Source organism: Lotus japonicus, chromosome 6, assembly GCF_012489685.1.
Source record: "Lotus japonicus ecotype B-129 chromosome 6, LjGifu_v1.2".
Lineage (NCBI taxonomy): Eukaryota > Viridiplantae > Streptophyta > Magnoliopsida > Fabales > Fabaceae > Lotus > Lotus japonicus.
In genome coordinates, this window is record NC_080046.1 from 49664565 (window position 1) to 49688840 (window position 24276).

At 36.2% G+C, this 24276-nt stretch overlaps 3 protein-coding genes across 4 annotated transcripts; 1 reads left to right on the forward strand and 2 right to left on the reverse strand.

Annotated features, from left to right (window-relative positions):
* Positions 1 to 3762: 3762 nt before the first annotated feature.
* LOC130723409 (uncharacterized) lies at positions 3763 to 7516 on the forward strand. Of its 2 annotated transcripts, XM_057574451.1 has the most exons (7): positions 3763 to 3817; positions 3917 to 4066; positions 4841 to 5104; positions 5203 to 5376; positions 5467 to 5573; positions 6047 to 6384; positions 6571 to 7516. In XM_057574451.1, the coding sequence occupies exons 2-7, from the start codon at positions 3920 to 3922 to the stop codon at positions 7116 to 7118; spliced, it is 1578 nt and encodes a 525-aa protein (XP_057430434.1). In that variant the 5' UTR covers positions 3763 to 3817; positions 3917 to 3919; the 3' UTR covers positions 7119 to 7516. The 2 variants fall into 2 exon arrangements, with proteins under 2 accessions (XP_057430434.1, XP_057430433.1); XM_057574450.1 differs by having other exon boundaries at positions 3765 to 4066.
* Positions 7517 to 10920: 3404 nt separating this feature from the next.
* Positions 10921 to 13564, reverse strand: LOC130723428 (uncharacterized). The gene is made up of 5 exons (XM_057574474.1): positions 13491 to 13564; positions 13242 to 13389; positions 12505 to 12894; positions 11710 to 12231; positions 10921 to 11261 (listed from the first exon to the last, which is right to left on the reverse strand). Exons 2-5 carry the CDS (start codon positions 13336 to 13338, stop codon positions 11020 to 11022), a joined length of 1251 nt encoding a protein of 416 aa, XP_057430457.1. The 5' UTR covers positions 13339 to 13389; positions 13491 to 13564; the 3' UTR covers positions 10921 to 11019.
* A 2355-nt stretch (positions 13565 to 15919) lies between these two features.
* LOC130726117 (ribosomal RNA-processing protein 7) lies at positions 15920 to 21239 on the reverse strand. Its single transcript, XM_057577347.1, has 8 exons — positions 21082 to 21239; positions 20661 to 20795; positions 20447 to 20581; positions 20136 to 20228; positions 19903 to 20034; positions 19415 to 19512; positions 17772 to 17982; positions 15920 to 16346 (listed from the first exon to the last, which is right to left on the reverse strand). Exons 2-8 carry the CDS (start codon positions 20779 to 20781, stop codon positions 16261 to 16263), a joined length of 876 nt encoding a protein of 291 aa, XP_057433330.1. The 5' UTR covers positions 20782 to 20795; positions 21082 to 21239; the 3' UTR covers positions 15920 to 16260.
* Between the last annotated feature and the right edge of the window lie 3037 nt (positions 21240 to 24276).

Consider the following 24276-nt stretch of genomic DNA (forward strand, 5'->3'; position numbering starts at 1 on the left):
GTCTAGATCCCGTGTCGAAAATAACTTGAAGGAGTACAAGTTCTTCCCCAGATCTGCGATCTCCACCGCCTGCCTTGTTTTCAGAGCTATCTTTAGAACTAGCGGGCTCTTTGGGTATTGTTCTGTTGCCCGATTCCTCTTGGAACAAACTCTTGTGTTCCTCGAGAAAACCCTCCTTCCTCACCACAACGTTCTTTTTGGGGGAAGCACGTAACCACGCCCCATATGGAAGGTTTTGTGGCCCTTCCTCATCATCTTCATCATCTTCCTTATCGGGGCAAGATTTAATGGAGTGACCAAGTCTGCCACATGCAAAGCATATATCCGGCATTTCCAGATTGTCAGAATGGTGTTTTTGAAAGCGCGAACATTGTAGTTGTCTGTCGTTCACACTTTCCCCACAATCGTGGTATCCAAGGGAGATGTATCCTAAGTCTCACCACCAAGGATAATGGTTTCGCTTTCATCATTCGAGAACTCGATGGTTCTCCACGCGTCCATCACCTACTGTATGACACAGACTACGATGTCCAGAACTCCACTCAAGGAGACAGCCGCCAAGACTCGCCTGAAATTTACCAAACTCCACAGGTGTTTCTTTAGGGTTTAAGAAACCCTAGCAGAGCAAAAGGGAGACTTTTATATGCGTATCCAATCTAAATAGAGAAGATAATATAAGCTATAAATCTAAAAAAATCGTATCATGTGGCAACTTATATAGAATCAACAAAAGAAGGCTAAACCTTCTTGCTTCCACAAACCACAAAACTTTCCACAAAAGAAGGCTTAACACTCTTGCTTTCACAAACGCCAGAATAATGTTCATAAAAGAAGGTTAATCATTAATCTTTCTTCCACTAAACCAAAAAATATAATAAGTGAAGGTCAAGTCTTCTTTCTTTTAGAAATCCAAATATATAACATCTATAAAATAAGGAAAATTCTTCTTTCTCCCAAACACAAATTGGTGTCCGCACAGAAAGATGTTAAATATGTGAGAAAATGTCTAAGCTTTCTTCTTCCTCCCTGCTTTGTTTGTCCTATATATGAGCACATCTTGCATGAGATGTTGTATGGATGTCGGCCAAGGACCACCGCATACCTCAATCTTGCGTAGTCGTTCACCTATAATAAAGGAAAGGTGAATTCTGTGGTACCCTGGATTTTTCTTAGGTGTGGTACCCGTATTAAGTAATTTAATAAATTATTATAATGTTATTCAAGGTAAATACTACATATTTAGATTTTACTTTACTTATCAATTAACTTCATCTCATGAAATTCATTTTTTAATGAAAAATGAATGAGTGGTAGAAACGAATGATGGTGATAGAGATGCGCGTAGAATGACTATGGTTGACGGATGAATAAAGCTCAGAAATACAACTCGCAAATCTCACATCCCTAAGAATAAAATGCTGCATTACTACGGTAGAATAAAATTAAAATTTTAATCGGCACATAAGTCTTTATCATCAAACCAACTCATTTTGGGTACCACACATTAATCTGGCTTAAGGTACCAAGCAAGCACCTAAAGGAAAAGTATTATCAAAGTAAACACTAATATGCACAAACTATGGCAAAAATATTCATGCCAACAGCTAAGATGGAATTACCCCAATAGCCATTTCCCCCATCTGGTTCATTCAGTTTGCCAGCCAAATTCCTAAATCATTCCTAATGTAAATATACGTGAATATGTTATAACTTATTTAAATTAAATTACATAAGCAACTAAGCAAGATAAGCTTACAAATCATCCTTCTTTCTGCACACCCAGTCCTTCTGATATGTTAACTGTAAATTAACATAAATGGTTTTTGTGTAAGTTCAAACGAGCAATGATTTATACACACCTCACTTTCTCTTCCATCTCATTTTCACTTATTTCTCTTTCTATCTCTCTCTACATTTCCTGTCACATCACATAATCACATATCATATCACTCATTTCTTTCATTTTTCTTCTTAATCATGCAAGGTGGAGGTGGAAATCATATGTAAACATAACATTATTCAGTTCAAACACATAAAATGATGTCATCAGTAAATAGTTCCTCCATGTAGAGAGCATGTGTACAAAATGCATTAATAAGAAGTAATAAAAAATTACTATAGTTAAGAAATTAGGCGGTACAGTGAAAATTACTTACTAGAATTTTGGTGTGTCTTATCCTTTTAGGCATTTTGTTCTTTTGAGGGAAGGAGTCAAGCTAAATGACTTCTTTTGCATCAAAATCCATTACAAGCATATACCGGTGAAAGTTATTGTCATTTTTTTCTTTTTAGTTTTTGACCGGATGTGAGAGATAGGGAATTGTTTTTTTAAAAAAATAGGGAATATGTAGTTTCAAAAAAAAAAAAAAATAGGGAATATGTAATAAGTAAAAGTTAAAAGAGATAGTTAATTAGTGAATGGGGAAAATTAACTTGCGTGTCACCTTTTCATTGGATAACAGTAACGGTACATATAGTCCTGTAATTAAGTTTAATCATAATTATAACCATAAGAAATAACCAATGGTTTTTTTTGTTTTTTTTTTGAAAGTGATGTCAAAGACAACTACTTTTCCAAATAGTTTTAAAAAAAACTACATCACCAAATACTTAATAATGCTTATAAAAAAACCAAATAATAATCAAGGTGTCTTGTTCCATCGCTCCAAAACACTTGCCTTTGTAAGAATTTGAAGAAAAAAGGGATTACTCTATCCCTTATCTTTCAAATAATTCAATGCAGTAGATCCATGCATCACTTGAACCTAAACTTTCTCTTTTTTACCCATCAACATGATTATACAAGTCATTTTTCAAGAAACCAACAAATTCATGACCACCTCTTTGACCCATCATCAACCCCACTATGTTACAAATCCCTACACCATATAACTCAAGGCTATCAACTTGAGCATTGTCACCGTCATCCGTCATCTAACTATATATGAGGGAATCAAGCAAACCTATTGTGTTGGTGTCAAATCATGGTCGTATTGAGGTTTAGAGAAATTGATTTTCACTTGCACGAGTTGTAATCAAAACAAACATACAATCTGGCTTGATAACGAACTCGGGAAATCTTCATGTCTTCGTACTAGTAAATGGACTGCTTGGAACATAGACTCCAGCTCAAGAAGCTTTCTCTTAGCTTCAATTAATCCCTCTTCGAAACCCTAAATTTTTTACACATTACGATTTCTGTAGTTTAAAATTGTTCCATAAAATATATTTGAGGCACTAAAACAACAATCACACAAGCTTCAACGACTTACAATAATCTTTAAAACCCTGATAAACAACTTCTTGATCTAGTTCCATGAAATCCGTTTATAAAAAAATGAACCACCACGATCTCATACTATTACAAACCCTAAAATTTAAACTCACTCTCACTCATGGTACCATCCAACATCATCAACATTACTTGCTTAATTAAGGGTCTAACCAACAATTAAACTAATTAATTGTAAATAAATCCTCAATAAATTACATCTGCAAATATTAAAATGAAAGAATCAATTCACACATGTCAAATATAAATATGTAATACCATGTCATTAAGTTAACACACCCTTTTCACTTGTTCAGTAAGTAAAGTAGAGTAGTAGTAAAATCAGATCATTATCCATTATATCATAAAGTAAAAAATAGCAGGCCCCACATTATATCCACTTGTCTCACGTGTCTCCCAACTAGGCAACACCAAATTTACAAAACTAACCCTGAGTCAAATTCAAAGCCTCGTATAACTGTCTCTCGCAAAACAAGGGAAAAACACAACGATACCCTTCTCTCACTTTCTCTCTCATCAAACCAGGTCTCTCTCTCTCTCTCTTTCTCTTTCTCTCTCTTGTTTGTTGGTATTAGGGTTTCGGAATCTCCAATCACCATTCTCATTTCTTCAACCATGGTTCAGCTGATGAAGAAAGATTCATCGAATCCCCACACGGCGTCGTTCCGGAGCTCCATGCCGCCGGTGAAGCTGGACATCGTCGAAGACCCGCTTGAGGAAGAGCACGGCCCCCTCAACAAGCGCCACAAACCTTCCTCCTCCCCCTTGCAAGAGGTAAACCGATCGTCTTCCTTGATCGCGTATGAATTTTATCACAAGTGAGACATTCTGCGTTGGATCATTGTGATTTCCGCAATTTTAGCTAGACTTGCTAATTTTGAATCGCAATTTATATGATTGTATAGTTTTGAGATTTCACCATTTTGTTGCATATTAATTGTGAATTTCTGATGGATTTGATTGGTACCGGTCTCAATTTCGATATTTATTTCCGTTTTCAGAACAATTTTTTATCACAGAATACTCGGTAATGCCAGTTTTGTTGCACGATTGATCGTTTAATTCAGATTTTTGGGTTGGTTTTAATTGTAAGGCATCGTTTGGAAACACAGCTTAATTAAGCGATTATGGTCATAAGCACTTATGACATAAGCGCTTATTCATAAGCTATTTTAAATTTTTTTATTGAAATAAATTGAAAACAAGCTATATATAAGCATAAGCTCTTTTTCATAAGCTATCCCGAGTAGCTTATGAAAATAAGCTCAAAACAGTTTATGTTAGGCCATAAGCTGTTTGCATAAGCTCTCCCAAACACTGACATAAGAGCTTATGCTATCAGATAAGCTCAAATAAGCTCTTCCAAACGGGGCCAAAATATGTTTTAATTAGTGATTAGATTTGTGTCGTTCTCGACAGGAAGTTGAAAATTATTGTGTTAAATTCTTCGTGGAGGAATTTTGTTTTCATGGGATGATGTGAGTTAAAAAAATGTTGGTTTTCTACTTTTCTTAACGTTTGTGGGTGGTCTTGCTGATCATTTTGCAGTGGAGTGCTTCGAATGATAATTCAGATGGTTCTTCTTCCCAGATCGGCATACTTGATGAGCCTAGCCCGTTGGGTTTGCGCTTGAGGAAGAGTCCTTCGCTGTTGGACTTGATTCAGATGAAACTTTCTCAAGGGAGAAGTGATGAGAATTTAAGCTCTGGAGTGGAAAAGGAAAGTAGAGGTGCCGCCGCTGCATCCGGTGCCGCGGAAAAGCTTAAAGCATCCAACTTCCCGGGTTCACTTTTAAGGATTGGATTATGGGAGGTACGTTTGAGATACTTCATGTCGCTAGTGTATTTAGGAAATGATTTTTTTTTTTTCAATGAATTTTGGATAGCTCAAAGTTCTCTTTATGTTGGCAGTATAAATCAAGATACGAGGGTGACTTGGTGGCAAAGTGTTACTTTGCTAAACATAAGCTTGTTTGGGAAGTTCTTGAAGGTGGTCTAAAAAGCAAAATAGAAATTCAGTGGGCAGATATCATGGCACTCAAGGCACAATGTCCAGAGAATGGTCTTAGCACTTTGACTGTTGTGGTAATTTATCTTCCTATCCTATTTTAAGATGCAAAGACCTATGAATGGGTTAGTTTATCATTGAACAAATGGTGGATTTGTGTGTTGCAGCTTGGTAGACAACCTCTTTTCTTCAGGGAGACTAATCCTCAGCCTAGAAAGCATACACTATGGCAGGCAACAGCAGATTTTACTAATGGACAGTGTAGCAAACACAGGTATATTCTCTCAATTGGTTTTCCTCTGATGATATGTGGACGGGCTGAGCTGTTATACTCATACTATATGCATAAGTAAATATTGAAAACTTCAATAGTTTTATTAATTTATGATAAGTTGGGCAGGAGAATTATGGTTTTTTCAGCATTTAATATCACCATTCTTAAGGATAAAAACTCACTACCATTAGGAAACCTGAGAAGGGGAATATAAGAGCATAAGCGTTTATTGAAATAATCAAGGAAGAGAGGTTAAGTGTCATTTGATATTGTATTTTGTTGACCAAGTATAGAGGACACTTAATGTGCATTTTAAAGCATTTACTGAGGGCTAAATCGAAAAGTCTTTCAGGGATGCTGGGAGCCTGGGAGGCTATTTGATTGTTTTATAATTCCCATTGAGGTTTTACTGTATGTTTAGGTCCTGTTTATGAGGCCATGATGTTTGAAATCACAATCTTTTGGTTTTGTAGGCTGCATTTCTTGCAATGCCCTCAAGGAGTGTTGGCCAAACATTTTGAAAAGCTTATCCAGTGTGACTTGCGTCTTAATTTCTTAAGCCGACAGCCAGAGATATTAATGCATTCGCCACATTTTGATACACAACCTTCTGCATTTGAGGATCCTGGCCATTCAAAAGATCGTGATCTGCATCAAGTCAGTGGTAAAGGATCATCATCCACATCTGGTTTTGAGGACAGAGGATCACCGCAGACATCTTTGTCATTTTCATCATTTAAGATTGAACACACTGATCCTCCCAGCATGACTTTGGATAGTCTCCCTCGAGATGCACCTTCCCCTAGTTCAGGTACTTCAAAGAACTTGGCCTTGTAATTAATTAAAATAGATTGGCTATTTCTGTAGTGTATTTGTTGATCCATGTTTTGGGATGTTATTAGATATAGCAAACTTTTTACATGTTCATCAGTCCTGTGTTTTCCATGGAGTTATTTTGGCTTAATTGTTTTTTCTGTCTGTCTTTTACATATATAAGTCATGGATTGTCCTTCAATTGATGGGAGCACAAGTTCAGAAATCGAGTCCAAGGGCCCGAAAAGTTGGGATCAGATAAAAGTTCCTGGACTCAAACCTTCTATGTCAATGAGTGATTTTATTGGCCATATCGAACATTGCCTGTCCGAGCAAATGACCTTACCCTTATCTGCTGGAGGATCAGAGTACCAGGAGATCCTTGAGGACATTGCACAGCATCTGCTCAACGACAATCAAGTTGCAGCGACTTCTGATGAAAAATCTCTCATGTCAAGGGTCAATTCTCTCTGCTGTCTTTTACAGAAGGATCCTGTACCAGCGCAGAATTCACACCTTCCTGAAGATAGTACTGTCGATGGACCTGTTGCTGAAAAAGATGTCAAGCCTTCTGAGGAGGACTCAAAGGACACTTCTGGTGGCAAGCAAGGACTAGGCATGTCCAGGAAAGACTCGTTTAGCGATTTGCTTCTCCATCTTCCTCGAATCACATCTCTTCCAAAGTTCTTGTTTAACATATCAGAAGAGGATGGTGACAGTCAAGCCAGATAGTTATTTCAAAATAGGCAAGTATGGAGCTTCCTAGCAGAGTCTAGCTGCATAGGGAATATGTTATGTCTTTGTAGACATGTGCAAAGTTGTTTTACTTTGGGGACCATTGGGATTTGGAGAAGTTGTTTTAATGAAGAATCCTGGTAGAGCCCGTGTAAAGATTACTGAGTAGGTGTTTTAGCTCTATTTGTTTTATCTCCTTGCCTTTGTGTAGGACTCGTGGACGGTTGTTGTCTGCTTGTATGTAATTCATGTGTTCCCGGATCAAATGTGCCTTTCCTGGGAATAGAAGAATAGATCAATTTCAGATCATAAGTTGTAGATGATTCTATTTCATTGACTGGGGCAGTTTGAATGATTCATCAAATAACAAGTGGGGGGGTGCTCATAATCCAAAATCCAATTTATTTGACAAAATCAAATTGAAAACTGAATTTTAAAAAATATCAAAAATTAATTTTTTATTAGAGTGAATTGGATTTTGAATTTCATTTTAAATTGATTCAGTTTAATCTAGATCAATTTTTTAGTCATGTATCTAATTTTATTTAGGCTTAAATATGCTATTAATTCCTATGGGCCTAGTGGGGATGGGCAAGGATGATGAGGAAAATGATGAGGACTTTGACAAGAATGAGTTTTGGAAGCAACAAGATGGGTTGGGGTACAAGCCTTGCTTGGATTTCAGCAGGGATTATAGGAGACTGAGTCCCACTTTTCCACCACACCGAACTAAATAGGATGATGATCATTGATCACACAGTAAAAGCAGGGTAAGACTTTTGTCACAACACCCTAGAATCTCATCACCCATCTATGATCAGCATAAGTTAAGACCAGCCAGCTTGTTATATGAAGAAGCTTCACTTGCTCGCTGCCTGAACCATGTGAACCTAACACCAGCTGCATGGAGCTTCAACAAGTCAAGATCATTATCTACAAACTTACGGGTCTAAGAAGGATAAAAAAAACGGCTATAACGACTCATTAAAATTACCAACTAGCTCCCATGGGAACGACACCCCAAATAAACCTCAAGTGGTCCCAACAAGCCAAAGCAAAGTCACAATACTTGCTCATGCTAAATCCTAAAACCGTAACGATTTGCGAAACACAAAACTCTGGAGAAAACATAAAGGGTATGTCCTCCTGCATCTCTAGCATATGAGATAATTTAATTGTAGTTATTTTGAAAATAAAAAATCTTTACTTCTTTAGTTCAAAAATTTATTGAATCTATCTAATCTAATATCTATAATGAAGTTTGAAAACATAAATTGATTGGAAATATTGAATACAATTATTAATTAACTTTTAAACATAAGGATTTGGGTTTACCATTGTAGAATCCTTGATTACCAAAAGGGATTCTGCTAAACATATATGTATAACTTCATCATATCATCATATGTTACAAGGATAATGTGTACTGACTATTTAACATGATCAAAGTCAAAGGTTTACTAAGTTTTGAACAAGTCCTTGGCCTGTTTGCGGTAATGGCATATCAGTTGAGCCCATATATGTCTTGAGAATTCAAGTGAGTTGAAGTCTCACATTTGTTAAGAATAGATTAAAACTTATAAAATATGTGATTTATAAATGCCTTAAGATTTTTGGTTAATGTGGTGTTAGGTTCTTTTGTTGTTGTTCCTGACTCATGGGTTCCCTCTTGTCTCCCCAACAAGTTGTATAGGAGCCAATGATTTGACTGTGGTGATGACTCCTTATATTAGAAGTATTCCTAGCAGTGTAGTGACTAGGCGGCGTGTCTCGTTGATGCGGTGGTGGAGGCGTACGGCGGTGCAAGTATGAATATCTTCTGCTAAGAGGGAGCATGATAGTGTGGTGATGACTAGTGATGGAAGTAGGCCAGAAGGCCCATCAGGGGCCCATGACCTGACACATCAGAGGTCTGATTTGGCCTAACATGTTTATTAAAAAGATCAGGCTTAGACTCTTTAAGAAATTGAATTAACTAAAAGACTAAGCTCAATAGGCCGGTATGTTAACATAATGTTTGATAACATAAATGAATGAAAATGTAGTGATACATAGAAAGACCTATTAGCCTGCTGGTTTATTTGCCTGTTTTGGAGAGTATTTTCTGTTAAATAGGCTTGTAAACAAACTAGTAGGTCAGACCGAAAAGACCAAGTAAGACCTTAGAATTTTGCCTATGACGGGCTTCAGGCCAACTTGAGTCGTCGTAAAACTAGAATGAAGGTCACTAGGTCAGGCTTGGGCCGCATAAAACCTGACATATTTCCACCTCTAAAAGTGAGTCACACTTGAGGGATGAATCTTAAGAATTCAAGTTTGAGTTGAAGTCTCATATTAGTTAAAACTAAGTGAGTTGAAGACTTTATTAAAGATGTTAACTATAAACACCATACCTTAAGATTTCTGGTTAATATATGGTGTTAAATTCTCTAGTTGTTTTATTTCTTTAGTCATGAGCTCCGTTGTCTCACCAATATATTAAACTAGTATCAGACTCATTCCATGAGGAATATACAAAACAAATATAAGATATAGGTTATTAAACTAAAGAAAATTAGCATGTGTAAAGGATAACCAAAACATTTTTCCAAGTGAAAGATGCCAGCAAAAGTTCATGGTGTTTTAACCATAAACACCAGAATACAAGAAGGCATCATTATATCCACCCCTTAAGTAGAATAAGTTCCATACAATGAACTTGACAAAACCAGGCCACCTTCAAAGTCATGCGGAAAATTATACTGGAGTCTTCACTTGCACAGGGTGAGCTTGGCTGTAATAAATCTGTTTCGCATTTTATTTCAAATTATACTTAAAAGCAACGTCCAGGTTGAGCTTTAATGAAATTCTATTATGAATAGACATTATTAAAAAACCAGAATTAAATTATACGAAAATGGTATATCAATTATCAGTGGGGTTTTCTTTTTATCTTGTCATGATCATGAAAACAATTAAGAGCAAGTATAACAGAAAATATATTAACCGCTACATATTTAGATCAAAAAATTTTATACCAAAAAAATTATGAATAAAGGGGGGGTATAGTGGTATACAATAAAGTTCATGAAACTTACGCATGTTTAACTGTTTACTTTTGGACAAAACTTAGATAGTACTTTATATACCGTTTATCTTCTTGTCCAACGAAAAGGTAAATCATCTACTTTCTAAATACTTCATTAATTTTCCAATATGATAACTGATATCATTCATAAATTTTTCATTATTCTAACCCGCTCATCATGTTGTTTGGGGTTTCGGTTCTCTGCCCGTCATTTTTATTTCATATCATTTTCGTCTACTTTCTCTTATTAATTTAATAATTTCTTATCACATCATCCATTTTCTATCTCTTCTATTCATATCTCTAGTTCGGTTTAGGTGTAATTGGGCTTCAACCAAACTTTTCCTTATTTTAAAGTCTCTTGACAAGTGTTAAATACAAGTTTATAAAGTTTGAAAAGTATCCATTGGCCATATTTGATCAAGTTGAGAAAATTGGTATGTAAAACCTTCTCAAATGCTTTTTGTGTAAAAACTCGTAAAATAAAACTTTAGACAACATTTCAGAAAAGATTTGATTTTGCAGTGAAGTTAAGAACTTAAAAGCTCAACTAAAACCCCTTATTGTGCATTTGTGAACTTCAGCTGCGAAGATACACCAAAGAGGCCAGATAAATTATGATTTAAAGCTTGTAACATAGGGACTAAACTAAAAATATCTAACACTTGAACAAGAAAAGGGCACCTACAAAAATAGTCACTGATCAAACATTCAATGAGGCCAGATAAATTATGACTGTAAAATATGACTTCTGTTAAATTTTCTTTTGTTCACATGATTTATAAATCCAATTTGATGAGTTTTTAAAAATGAGGAGGATAAATATCACTACTAACAGCTAAGGCATAGAGGACAAGGAGGATCAATGAGCTCAGTTAGCTCCAATGGCAAACATGTGCTGTGGAAGACATGACCACATTGAAGAACAGCAGCTTCTGGAAAAAAAGGACCCAATTCCTCTATCTCATGCAACAATAAAGAATCCAAATACTCACTTTGTTCATCATTACTTGGATATTCCATTGATCCCTCACATAAAGCGCAATTCCAAAACGTATGCATTTCTTCAGAGCCTGAAAAGTAAAACCATTACATTGAACTCATGGTCACACCTCTGCTACGAGATCATTCATAAGTGATAGATGTGATATATGCTGTGATGTGACGGAAAGACACAGATAAAAAGAAAATTGGATGTCTATGTGTGTGGAGTGTCAATAATAATGTTCGAGTGGAAAAGTATTGGAACTGCTATTGCAACAACCTTATCCTTTTAAGAGACATTTCTATAACTTGCACTGATTTGAGTGATTTCTTAAGTAAAGATCACATTTCATTGTTTTTCACCAACATGGTTTCTTAAATATCAGTTATATACTACTAAAATATATCTTTTACATGTCATATTTGTACATAATCAATCCTCTAAGAAAACAATTAATACACATAGATCAGATATTTGATATTTCTATTAATGAACTTTACATATAAATATATTGAGAGTAGATTGTTAAAACGTACCTTCACACGTAATATAGTATATTGGGTCTTCATTCATTGGTCTTTTCGCTTGTCTCAGTGAAGGTATGATCTTCTCTTTCCCCCTCCTAATATTAGAAGAAGAGGGTTCATAGGCTTTACTCTTGTTGGTCACAGAACTCTGGTTCTTTGTAATTTTTGAATCCTGCTTTTTTCTGCTACTAGATGAAGCATTGGCCTCTCTCTTAGGAGCATGCTGATTCTTCAAATCTTGTTTTCCCTTGGTTTCAGCACCCTGAACCTTTAAAGACAGGCAAGCTCTACTAGAAGATACAGCATGTACTTCAGTACGTTGGGGTTTAGAATCATTGCTCTTCTTAGTGCTCTTGTCTTTAGAAGGTTGACCAATTGTAGGGACTTCAATACTCTGGGGTTTAGAATCATTGATCTTCTTAGTGCTCTTTTCTTTAGAAGGTTGACCAATTGTAGGGACTTCACTCTTCTTTGCCACAAGACTAGAGCTCTGATTTTTCATAGACTTTGATACTTGACTTGGTTTATCTACTGAGATCACAGAAGAAGAAAAAAAACAAAGTTGAGTCTATCACCATAACATGTTTCCTAAATGCAAGAAGTTAATGGTTAATAAATTGAAATCTCTGTGCCCCCAAACTATGTCTCATTCACAAATCACTATCCCGCAAATACAATTTTGACATGTCACTAACAAATTATATTGGAGGAACAAGAAATTGAGACACCATTTGCAGACAGATTTTGATCCATGGCTAACATATTTTCTATACACATTATTGCTGATATTTAACTGTGCATTACCTGTTGGATTATTCACATTGATTCCTCCTCCTACGCGTTCAGTTTTGAAAGGAGGCCTCAATGTAGAGGCAATTGGTTCTTCATTCTGCCTTTTTCTGCTATTAGATGAAGCCTTGATTCCACATTGAGGAGGCTGAGAAGCCTCTCTCTTAACATGCTGATTCTTCAAATCTTCTTTACCCTTTGTTTCAGCACCATGATCCTTTAAAGATAGGCAAGATATACCAGAAGATGCAGCAGCATGAACTTCAATACTCTGAGGATTAGATTCAGTGCTCTTCTTAGTACTCTTATCTTTGGAAGGTTGACCAATTGTAGGGACTTCACTCTTCTTTGCCACAATACTAGAACTCTGAATTTCCATACACTTTGCTACCTGACTTGGTTTATCTACTAAGAGCACAGAAAAATAAAAAGTAAATTTGAGTCTATTACCCTAAAAAAAATTCCTAAATGCAAGAAGCTCATCGTAAACGAATCGATATCTTCTATATCCCCAAATTGTGTCTCATTCACTGTCCGACCAATAAAATTTTGACGCGACAATCGCGAGACAGAAAATTGAGACACCCTTTGGGGATAGTAAACATATTTGATTGGCGAAACAGGAAATTAAGACACCCTTTGGGGATAGTAAACATAATTTATTCGCGAAACAGGAAATTAATACACGGTTTGGCGAAAGCTAACATATTTTCTTTAAACATTATAGCTGAAATTGATTAGTGCAATAATACCTGTTTTGATACGAGGCCGCAATCTAGAGGTAGATTGTTCTCCATTCTTGGCTGAGTCCTTCTTTCTGAGAACTGCTGGTGGTGGTGTTGATGCCATGTTTTCAAGGTTTCTGCAGTACTTGAAATTCTTGTGTATGTGATCAAAGTTCTGAAAAAAAAAAAAAACAAAACGTTCAATTAACCAAAACTAAACGATCATGAAATTCTGATATGAAGAATCGATTTACAGAAGAATCGATTTTGACATACAGGATTTTGGAGAAGAACAGCGATTGATTGATTGCTTGTGAAGGAGGCGAAACCCCAAATCAATGAAATTGGGGTTTTGCAGAAAAGGCGAGGGTTTTGGAGCTTATATAAGATAGTCTTGTGGGGTCCACACTGTTTCAGTCTTTGTAAGATTTGATTGGATTGGAACACGTGGCTTTTACAAAAAAAAATACTCCTCCTACTCCTATTTTTTTTTATTATATAAAAAATAACCATAATCATTCAAAAAAAACTTTGTCAGCATACATCTTATTAAGGTAGAAAATTCACAATTCTAATGTCATTTAAAACCAATAAATGTCAAATTAATACAGTAGTTATTTTCAAAAAAAGTTACAGTTGACTTTTTCTAATTATTTTAATGTCATTAATAACTATTAAATGCAAATGTTAATACATTAATTATTTTCAAAAATATGAAATTATTTAATATTTTAAATTAATATAAAATTAAAAATATAAAATGACATTATCTACCTACTGATTATTGTACAAGACAGAAAAAACTTAGGGAGTAAGACATATAATGAGGAGGTGACACTTGTCAAATTTGCCACTTTTTAGTTTTGAAAATAATGTATAGTACGATTTGGGCACAAACCTAGCAAATTCCACAAATCTAGGAATTCTTATCACCATGAACTATCTTCTATATTTAATAATTTTTTTATGGAAATCAATCTTAGTCATTGATTAAAAAAAATTAATGGTCAAAATTATGTAGGATAGGAGCTGTGGAGAAGTTTGTAGGAGAGCATCCATATTCCGCAGCTCATATTTAATTATGATTATTTAAAAATTTATATGTTACCATAATAATAAGAGAATTTTGGTAAAAGATCAGGCGGATTTATTATGCAAGAATGCGTGTCTTGATGTTAACTTGTGATGCCTGGAAGAATAGTTCGAGTGGTAATATAGGTGTAGGAGACTAGGTGCAAGGCTTAATCCCTAAAGAGGATTAAAAAAACCCTTCCCTGGAAAAATTGGAAACTAATTATTGGTCGATAAAAAAAACGTATAACAATTGTGAGACAAGTTAACATTTGAACCGTACTTATTCAGTTTTAAAACTAGAGAGACTTAATTTGAGCCATTGAAGCTATAGGGACCAAAATCATGCATTTATGAAACTATAGGGACAAAACATGTAATTAAGAATTTTTAAATTGACCCAACCTAGGGTTGATGCTATGTTTGAGAATTACCCACTCCTATTATATCAATATAAAAATAGATAAGTGTGTGCATGCTTTATAAATATCCTACCAGTTTGGTTCTTAATGATATTTCAAATTAGTTTTTTTCCCAACATGTGTTGAAATAAATACTTAAAGAGTTGTCTAACAACGCTTAGAACATATGAGAATAAATCTCAAAGAGCGATACCGCAATGTAAATACATAAGTAAAATGAGAACAAGTATGCTCACTCAAGCTAAGAAGCTAATAAACGTAGTTGAACCATTATGTAAAAACCCTTAAAGTCGTACAACCCCTCCCCCCCCCCCCTCCCCAAGAAAACCCCAAAATTAACAAAGAAACTAATTGACTAATGAGTGGAAAGAACTTTTATCATCATTTTCTCGCAGTGCTCCCGTCAACATAACTCATTTGGTTATGCCGAAGTTGCAAATTATGCGGTTATTAGGGACACTCTAATCTTGGCTTTAGTTGCATCAATAAGGACCAAACCTACACAACTATGAGAATATGAAGAAAAGAGAAAGACTCTGACAAATCTCAAACAAACAACAATATAAGCTGGAAGGTTGAGGTGAGTGATAGAAACATCGGGAAACAACAGTAGAATCGGAGCTCAGGCGAGGTGTAGACTGTGACATGAGCTGAAGGTGGTGCCTATAGGAGGTGATCGGTACCTATTGCCGCAAATGGTAGACCAGTGCTCGCGCGACCGTGCATACACCTGCCGCAACAAAAAGAAATGGTGGTCGTGGTGGCCAAAAACAAAGGAGGAGAATCTAGACTGGAACAAGAGTATCAACCACCTATGTGGTAGGACACCCACCTAACGTGGGGAGTAAACATCTACTAAAAAGAGTAAAAGACCTCCTAAAGAGGAGGAGAAACCGCAATGGAGGAAGAGACCCCAAAAGCGGACTCAATATGCTAAATTATAAAACCCCATATTCGTAGTGCATATGTAGTTAGGTTGTTGGATTTGCCATTCCCCAAGATCCACATCTTCATGATGTCACATAACTTAGCTCATCCTTTTTTTAAACACCATCAATCATCAAGAAAAGGAAGTCAAGAAGACACCAATGGAGGAAAAGTTTTTTCTGTTTGCTTTTAATCATTGACAATAACTGGTTCTTAGTTGTTAGTTAGAAGCAAGCAAATCAAACGGTAGAAAAGAAAAATATAATAAACGAGGACAATGACAAGTTGTTCAAATTATCAAAATTTCTTACATGAATTTGCATGTTTTTTGATAATGAATTTGCATGTTACAAGTAAATAAATATCCAAAAACAGGTGACATTGTGAAGTTTATAACAATCTTGCCAAACAGGCACAATGAAGGGAACCAGCAAAATCATATATCTCAAATCAAAATAACTATCACCTACACTAAATTTAAAACTACTTTCGATTAAATATAAACGAAACATTTTTCTAATTTGAGGGCAATGGGATAATTCAACTTCTGGAATTCATGGCCCCACCTCCGGGGGGCCGATCCATCCAAAAACACTACTGTTGACATGGTATGCTAAAAACCTTGTCTAATAAGGTCTAAATTTCCTGGAAGCTCTCAACTGCTGAAGATGTTTTTTATCCTCCTCAAATTTGCTCTGCAACTCCATGAGCTCTGCAAACAAAACATGAAATGGTTTATCTCAGTTTGACCACAAACAAATTATCAAAATTTAATCGAATCGAATCAGAACGTTATCAAGTAATAATTTATGACAGCATCTAGGGTTAAGAAACAAAATGGGGTATTAAGCATGAGGGGTTGTACCAAAAGATAAGCATGGGGTTAGAAAATACGATATTCATTTCATAAACATTATTTGCTAGTGTTTAGAAAATTATTAAATCTTACTGTAAAAATGGGTTTTGAATATGAAGCACAACAGGAATTGGATTCAAGTTTCTTTCTTTTGCTGTCAAAGGCTTATTGTTATTAGTCTTCTTAGTAATGAGCTTGGGCGTGTACTAGTGGTACTTGTGCTAGACCCTAAACCCTAAACAATAATACATTGTAACACTCCTTCTCAAGCTTATGCTTACTGTGTTTAAGCTTGTTACAAGTAACAACCATAAACAAAAAACAAAGAACACCAGAACATCAAAACACAGAACAAATGCAACTAGTAGCCCTACTCAATCACAAATCTTGACAACATCCTAGGTACATGCTCTTTGGTTCTCTTGGACACATCCAAGCCAATAAGATAAGTTTATGGAGTCATCCACGTTTCTCCACAATGACCCCATTAACCTCAAAATAAATCTTGAAAACATTGAGCCAGTTATTATACCACTCAGCAATTACCTCTAACCAGGTACACTAAGTCAAGTATCATGTAAATACCACTTACTAACAGTCTAACACAAACAGGAGTCTTTTACTAGGATCCAAAGTAATCAATCAGTGAGCCTTTGACAGCAAAAGAAAGAAACTTGGAACAATAATCTCCACAAAAACCTCATAAAATTACTTCAAGAGTAGATCAAGACAAATAAAGAATAAGGTTTAACAGAGTAAAAAAGCAAAAAATGCGTGCAAGAGTTCTGTGAAACTCATCAAACAGAAGCATTTAGAAAAAACTCATGTTAAATGATACAGCTCAAATACAATGTTGGAACATAGGGTTTAGGCAAGGAAAATGAGAGAAGTATGGTTCATAATGAATTATGTGATTGATAATAAGGTGTTACATGAATAGAATAACCTGATGCACCTAAGTCCTATTTATACTACCTATCAGGTCTAGCACTTGTACTCCTAGTATAAGCCCTGGCCCACAACAAACAAGAGTAACCCTAATATCTTCTAACAAAAATAAAAACAAATAATATCAGCTCATAAGATTTTTCCAATGTTTGTGCAGATTTTGATAGAAACGCCCTACTATAACATCTTTGAGCTTTATTTTAATTTATACCAAAATTGTTGGTCTATAATTATTGTTTGTTATAATATAAATGAAATAATTTTTAGGGCACAAAATGACTAAACATATTTTATGACATAAAATAGCTGAACAATAAGAAAAACAGGTTATACCATTTCTATGGGCTTCTTTTTTCTGGAAGCGGTAGAAATCTAAACCAACTTCTTTAGGCTTCTTTTTGGACATTTTATTCTCCACAGCAGCTTGAGCAACCGAGCCCACAGCAATTCCACTTTCAGATTCAGTAGTTTTCTTTCTACCCTTATGGTGCACAACAACCGTCCATCCCCCATCTGCAGCAAGGGCTTCTTTTTCTTTTCTTTCCTGCATTGACAAAAAAATATATGGAAACCAAAATAAGGATGGAACAAATGTCAGATCATTCATAACTTAATTTTCAACATGGAAGGTTAAACAGTAACGATCTCATAAAAACGGAAATCTGATATGTCAGGACACCAGTCACAACACAATTCCTTTCAGTAAGATGATAATGTGGAATGCAAAACCAACTACAACCAAATTTTTTACCACTATGTTAGTTCAACTACATGGACTCTACAACACTATGTCGTATCATAAACCAAATCCTGAAAATTTCCATTTAAGACTAATTCCTTTTTAATGGTTTCATCTAGAGTTTTCTTCTCTTCATCTATTTCCAACAACTATAGGACTATCATGCATCTGGTGCACTTGTTAGTAGGACTTTTATTGGTCTTCTCACATGGCCAAAGTTGTAAAAATGGGAGAGTTTATATTACATCCATATTAGTCTAGCTGGCATAAAACTAAAAACAGGACTCTAAAATGAGAGGGTTTCATCTTAATCTCCATTCAACTACCATACCCAAATCCTTTTTTTTCCAAACAGAAAGAATGGTATTCCAAAATTCTATTTATGAAATAATTAGCAATGAGTCAAAGTTATATTTTAGTTTATATAGAAAAAGATTGCATCATAATTGTCATTGGTTAACGTCATGAGAAATCTGAAATCCAGTAACAAAGGTCACCACTCATCATTCAGAGTGGGGTATCGAGAATACAACCAGTAGGCTTGCTGCATTCATTGTATTGCACACATGACAAGTAAACCAGATAATTGATAAATCATAGAATCACACTGTTTATGCTTTCTAGGCAAGAAAAAGTAACCTTGACATCAGAATGAAAATTATCCAAATGGTACACAAAAACAACAAAACAAAAATGAACTTCTAAGCTTTCATGTGTTGGCTTTGCCAGCTATGAGCATGGGAGAAATACGGCAGTCTATCTCAAGTCACATACACCACAGACTACAAACTGGAATGATCCTCCATATCCTAACACCCTTTCTACAACACGATACCATACGCCAAAAAACACATGCTCCTTCAAATGCAGACAGCACCAAGTGCACATCGCATGGAAGCAAGGCAACACTAAACCTTAGACAATTATAACGTGGACTCACATGTTTAAACCTTTCTTTGGGAATGAAAAGGACTTTTACTAGTTAATTTTCAAAGCCATGGAACTAGTAGGTGTAGGAGACAAAACTCTAATTCGACAAGATATTAACCAACACAATTTTCACTATACAACACAAATTCATTTTATGGTCATTATCACCTCTAAAAAAGGGTTCACTAGCACTTCCATTTTGCAAAAAACCAACATAAAGTTACCAAATTTCAAAGCAATGGCATAATATGAAATAAACACCCAATCTTTCTGTTTAGATCTTAGGTATGTTTTCCAAAACATTTACCTCCTCAAGTTTTTCCTCATGAGCAGTTATAAAGTCATCAATTTGACGTTGCAATGTTTCCAACCCTGGTCTACTTTGATGGTATTCCATGATCCATTCTGCAGTTTTAGTCCCAGTGAGAAACTATATTGGGGATGTCATTTAACAGACAATAGCATAACAATTTACAAATATGCACCAAGTACATAGATGCATCACAATACAGAAGTCAACAGATTCAAATAATAAAGATGGAAGATTTGCCTGCATGTTCACAACTAGGAGGTAGGATGGATACTGGCGAAATGAATGACAAAGATATGCAAATGAAACTGAACGTAAAAAATGTTGAAATGTATATCAGGTGCATGGTAACTACTATGGAAAATAGTGATTACAGAATATCTACCCAGAGTCCTATATGCATAATCCAAAAAAAGTGATGAGTGCAAAGTATTTGGAGATTTTAAGCAAAGGAAAAATAATTCCTTGAAATGAACAATTCATACTTTTCATTCCTTTTGAGCAGTCTTCATCCCCAGAAGAAATAATATGAACTTCATCTTGATGATGCCCTTCTACCTTTTCTGGTGAATTTTGAACCTCCTTTTTTCTTTTCTTCTTGGTTTTCTTTGACCTACCTACAAAATAAGGATAAATTCTGTGAGAAAAATGGATGAATGACCTCATGCATGAATTTACAATGCAACAATCTGATAAACCACAAAATAGTTTTAATTACAGGGTTCAACAGATGCTCCAATATCCGAGTCTCCATGCTCCATAGAGTCCTTGATCTCCTCGTATTTAGAATGACAGTTGTCCAATATTCCATCTGGTGCCATTAGGGAAAAAGTAAGATCATCATAAACAGTTCAACATTTTTAGTCTATAATACGAGAGGCTGGAAGAGGAAGAAACAATGGCAGAATCACAAAAAAAATATAAACAATCCAATCGAAAACCAGAAAGAAAATGTCCAGTTCTCCACGTATTGTCAGAAAAATATATTGTTCGATATGGCACAAGCCCAAAACACACCCATCTGCTCACCATTTTTCTCTACCAAATCAACTTCTTCACCCACTGGCATTTGTCTTTCAACTCGACTTTTCTCCTTGTTCTTTCTTTTTCTGTTGGTAGAAGCTTTGTCCTTATTTGCTTTTCTATCGCGCATTCCACGATCCTCTAAAACAAGCAATTCATTTAAGGGACAAGACAACTCAACAAAGGTGAAGAAAACTGAAATCACAACATAATTATATACCTTGAGTGTTCAATGTAACATGTGTTTCAAGTTCAACATCAGCATTTTGTTCCCTGCTTCTTTTCTTCTTCTTCTTTTCCTCCGACCGCGCGTCTCGCTTTACCTTGTTCATTTTCATCATAATGAAAATTCAACCTGTAAAGCAACACACACAACTACAACTTCAGAAGCTCAGAAATAAGTTGAAAACATGATGAAACAACCAAGGTTTGAATACAAAACAAGCTAAAGCAAACAAATTCAACACATAATTAAACCAAACAGAAGCTCACAAAAGAGGCAATGCTGTCAGTGCATCAAATTCAGCAGAAATTTAGAGCATGAACAAAAACAATTTATCACAACACAGCACAGTTTCTCAGTGTGTTAATTAATGGAGGACACGACCCGACGCAGCCAAGTGAACAAACAAAGTCTTTACCTCGACGGAGAGCGGCGGTTTGACCGGACGTGCGGCGGCCGGCGGCGGGAACCGAGGGATTCGGTCGCGGACGCGAATCGAGAGGACGGCGTGGCCGGTTGCTTCAATTTTGCTAGGTCTTTACTTTTTTAGTTTTTGGGCTTAGACCGTTTATCTCTTAATCAATATATGGTTTTCCAAAAAATAAACTAAGTATAATTTTTTAAAAAAGAGTATGCCAGAAATTTATAAATCTAGATTTTCCCAAGTTGTAGTTTACTAATTCCTAAAGTTATAACTCCAGAGCATGTTAGTCAATTTAGACCAATTAACCTTTGTAATGTCATCTTTAAGATTATTACAAAGTGTCTTGTCAATAGGTTGAAATTAATTTTGTCTGATTTAATTTGTGTAACACAAAGTGCGTTTGTTCCAGGACGTCTTATTACGGATAATGCTTTTATTGCTTTCGAATGCTTTCATTTTATGAAGAAAATAATTCAGAGCCGGAATGGCATTATGACGCTCAAACTGGATATGTCTAAGACATATGACCGGGTTGAGTGGTCTTTCCTTCAGTCTGTTATGGTTTCTATGGGCTCCCCACTTAGTTGGGTAAATTTGGTGATGAGATGTGTATCTTCTGTTAATTTCTCCATTTTGCTTAATGGCTACAGGCAGAACCCATTTGCCCCTCATAGAGGGTTGTGTCAAGGGGATCCTCTTTCGACTTATTTGTTTATTTTATGTTGAGAAGTTTTCTCAGCTATGATTAATAAAGTTGTTACTGATTCCTCTTTGCATGGGGTTAAGATTTCGCGCTCGGCACCTGTTATCTCTCATTTACTGTTTGCAGATGACAGTGTTATATTTGCTAGAGCAGAGTGCAAGAGGCGGGGTGCATTAAAGGATTCTCTCTTCCTATGAGAGAGCTTCAGATCAAGCCATTAACCTTGATAAGTCAATGCTTTCAGTTAGCCGTAATGTGCCACAAACTTGTTTCCATGAGCTACGTCAGTTGTTAGGAATAAAGGCAATGGAAAGCTTTGATAAGTATTTGGGTTTGCCGACTATCATTGGAAAGTCCAAAACTCAAATATTTAATTTTGTTAAGGATACAGTTTGGAAGAAGCTTAAGGGGTGGAAGGAGAAATCCTAATCTAGAGCATGGAGAAGTTCTTGTAAAAGCAGAGGTTCAGGCAATACCAGCCTATGTAATGTCTTGCTTTGTGCTCCCAAATGGCCTTTGTGATCAGATTGAGGGTATGACTAGTAAATTCTACTAGGGTGGAGATGTCTCTAAGAGGAGCCTTCATTGGGCCTCTTGGAGCAAACTTTATCGTTCTAAAGATGAAGGGGGCCTTGGTTTTCGAGATTTTAAATCGTTTAATTTAGCCTTGATGGCTAAAAATTGGTGGAGGATAAATAATTTCCCTGACTCTTTGTTCAGACGTGTGTTTAAATCGGTCTACTTCCCAAGTAGCAATCTTTTGGGGCTAGAAAAGGTTAAAGGCCTAGTTATGCTTGGTCAAGTATTTGGAAGTCAGGGTGGGTGTTTGAACGAGGAGGAAGATGGAGAATTAGGAATGAAATGTCTGTTGATATTTTGAGGGATGCTTGGCTTCCTAATGGTTCTCCTTTGGTGTACCGTGAGGATTTGTTTTCTGAGTTGACTTTCAAATTAGTCTCGGACTTGATGGACCATGGGCGGTGGAGAGAAAATTTGGTGGAGCTTGCCTTCAACCCAGCTACAGCAGCGTCTATTCTTGCTGTTCCCCTTCCTATTCAGCCATCTGGGGATCTTTTTTTTTTTTTCTGAGACATCAGATGGTTGGTATTCTGTTAAATCAGGATATGAGTTCGTTAGGAGGATGCACGCTCAGGAGGAAGCCTCATCGTCGGGGGCTGTTGCTTTACCATCTTCAGTTTTGAAGCTAATACGGAAATTAGTGGCTTTACCTCGTTGTAAAGAGGTGGTTTGGAGGGTTGTCTCTGGTTATCTTCCAGTCCGTGCGGAGCTTCGGAGGAGAGGTTTAGATGTGGATCCATTGTGCCCATGGTGTGGGGTTGATGATGAAACAATTTCTCATGTTTTCCTTGAGTGCCCGATTATTAGGCGAGTTTGGTTTTCTATCCTGGATCTTCATGTGAATTTGACAGGTCCCTTCCATGCATCAGTGCTGCAGCTTTTGAATGGTGTGGAGGCTGTTGTGGTGGGGAAATTCATCACATCTATTTATGTTATCTGGGAGGCGCGTAATGCATTTGTTTTTTAGCAGAAATAGTTGTCCATTGGAGCGATTCTTGACCGTGTGTTAGCTTTGGAGGCGCTACCATGTCCGGCCGTGATGCCACGCTTGTCTTCGACGGAGAATGCTGTTATATGGCGTCGACCAGCTGCTGGGTGGATAAAGGTGAATTTCGACGCATCCGTTCGATGTAATATGGAGAGCTTTGGTATGGTGGCTAGAGATGAGGAGGGTCAGCTTCTTGCAGCAGCAACTTTAGCACCAGTTATGATGCGGTCAGCAGGCCTTGCAGAAGCTCTTTGCTTGAGATAGGTGATGAGCCTTGCTCTGGAGCTTGGTTTCTTCACAATTTGTTTTGAGACAGATTCGCTTCAGATGTTCCAATGGTGGAGGCGTCGCAGCAGAGGTTGCTCTTATTTAGATTTAATTATTTCTGATTGTTGTTCTTTAGTTTCATCATTTACTCATATAGATGATTCTTTTGTTCGTCGTTCCGGCAATTCTGCCGCTCACTTTTTAGCCCGGGAGGCCTCCTCTTTTGCTGTTTAGATAGAGGAAGGTCCTCCTGACCTTGACGCTATTGTTTGCTCGGATGCTTTGGCTTTTATGCCGGCTTAGTTTTATATTATTGATCCACTTTCAAAAAAAAAAACTTAATTATTCATAAAATAAGTGTGAGCACTATAGCATGAAAGTGTGATTAGGTTGTTTAATGTGAAATGTCAGATATTTAGTGCTAATTCATCGTGGAAGACCAAATATTTAGTGCTAATTCACCGTGAAAGAGTGGGTAATTATTTTATTTTATTACCGGTTACTTAAAGAACATGTTATTTCTTAAAAGGTTAAATTAGTCAATATAAGAGGGTTAGATTAATCAGAAGAAAATATGGCTAAATCAGAAGTTAGGGTTTAAGCAACAACGTTTATTTCCATCAATGAACTTGGGGGAAATGTGAATGAGAGT

What these genes read in the sequence shown, in the direction of transcription:
- LOC130723409 (XM_057574450.1), top strand. Translation starts at nt 3,908, where the DNA reads ATGGTTCAGCTGATGAAGAAAGATTCATCGAATCCCCACACGGCGTCG. An exon ending in CCTCCTCCCCCTTGCAAGAG is followed by an intron (nt 4,067 to 4,840) that starts GTAAACCGATCG and finishes ATCATTTTGCAG; the next exon opens with TGGAGTGCTTCGAATGATAA. An exon ending in TAAGGATTGGATTATGGGAG is followed by an intron (nt 5,105 to 5,202) that starts GTACGTTTGAGA and finishes TTATGTTGGCAG; the next exon opens with TATAAATCAAGATACGAGGG.
- LOC130726117 (XM_057577347.1), bottom strand. Translation starts at nt 20,781, where the DNA reads ATGATGAAAATGAACAAGGTAAAGCGAGACGCGCGGTCGGAGGAAAAG. An exon ending in TGGAGCATCTGTTGAACCCT is followed by an intron (nt 20,035 to 20,135) that starts GTAATTAAAACT and finishes CTTATTTTGTAG; the next exon opens with GTAGGTCAAAGAAAACCAAG. An exon ending in ATGAGGAAAAACTTGAGGAG is followed by an intron (nt 17,983 to 19,414) that starts GTAAATGTTTTG and finishes TTGTCAATGCAG; the next exon opens with GAAAGAAAAGAAAAAGAAGC.
- LOC130723428 (XM_057574474.1), bottom strand. Translation starts at nt 13,338, where the DNA reads ATGGCATCAACACCACCACCAGCAGTTCTCAGAAAGAAGGACTCAGCC. An exon ending in GCGGCCTCGTATCAAAACAG is followed by an intron (nt 12,895 to 13,241) that starts GTATTATTGCAC and finishes TGCTCTTAGTAG; the next exon opens with ATAAACCAAGTCAGGTAGCA. An exon ending in CAATGTGAATAATCCAACAG is followed by an intron (nt 12,232 to 12,504) that starts GTAATGCACAGT and finishes CTGTGATCTCAG; the next exon opens with TAGATAAACCAAGTCAAGTA.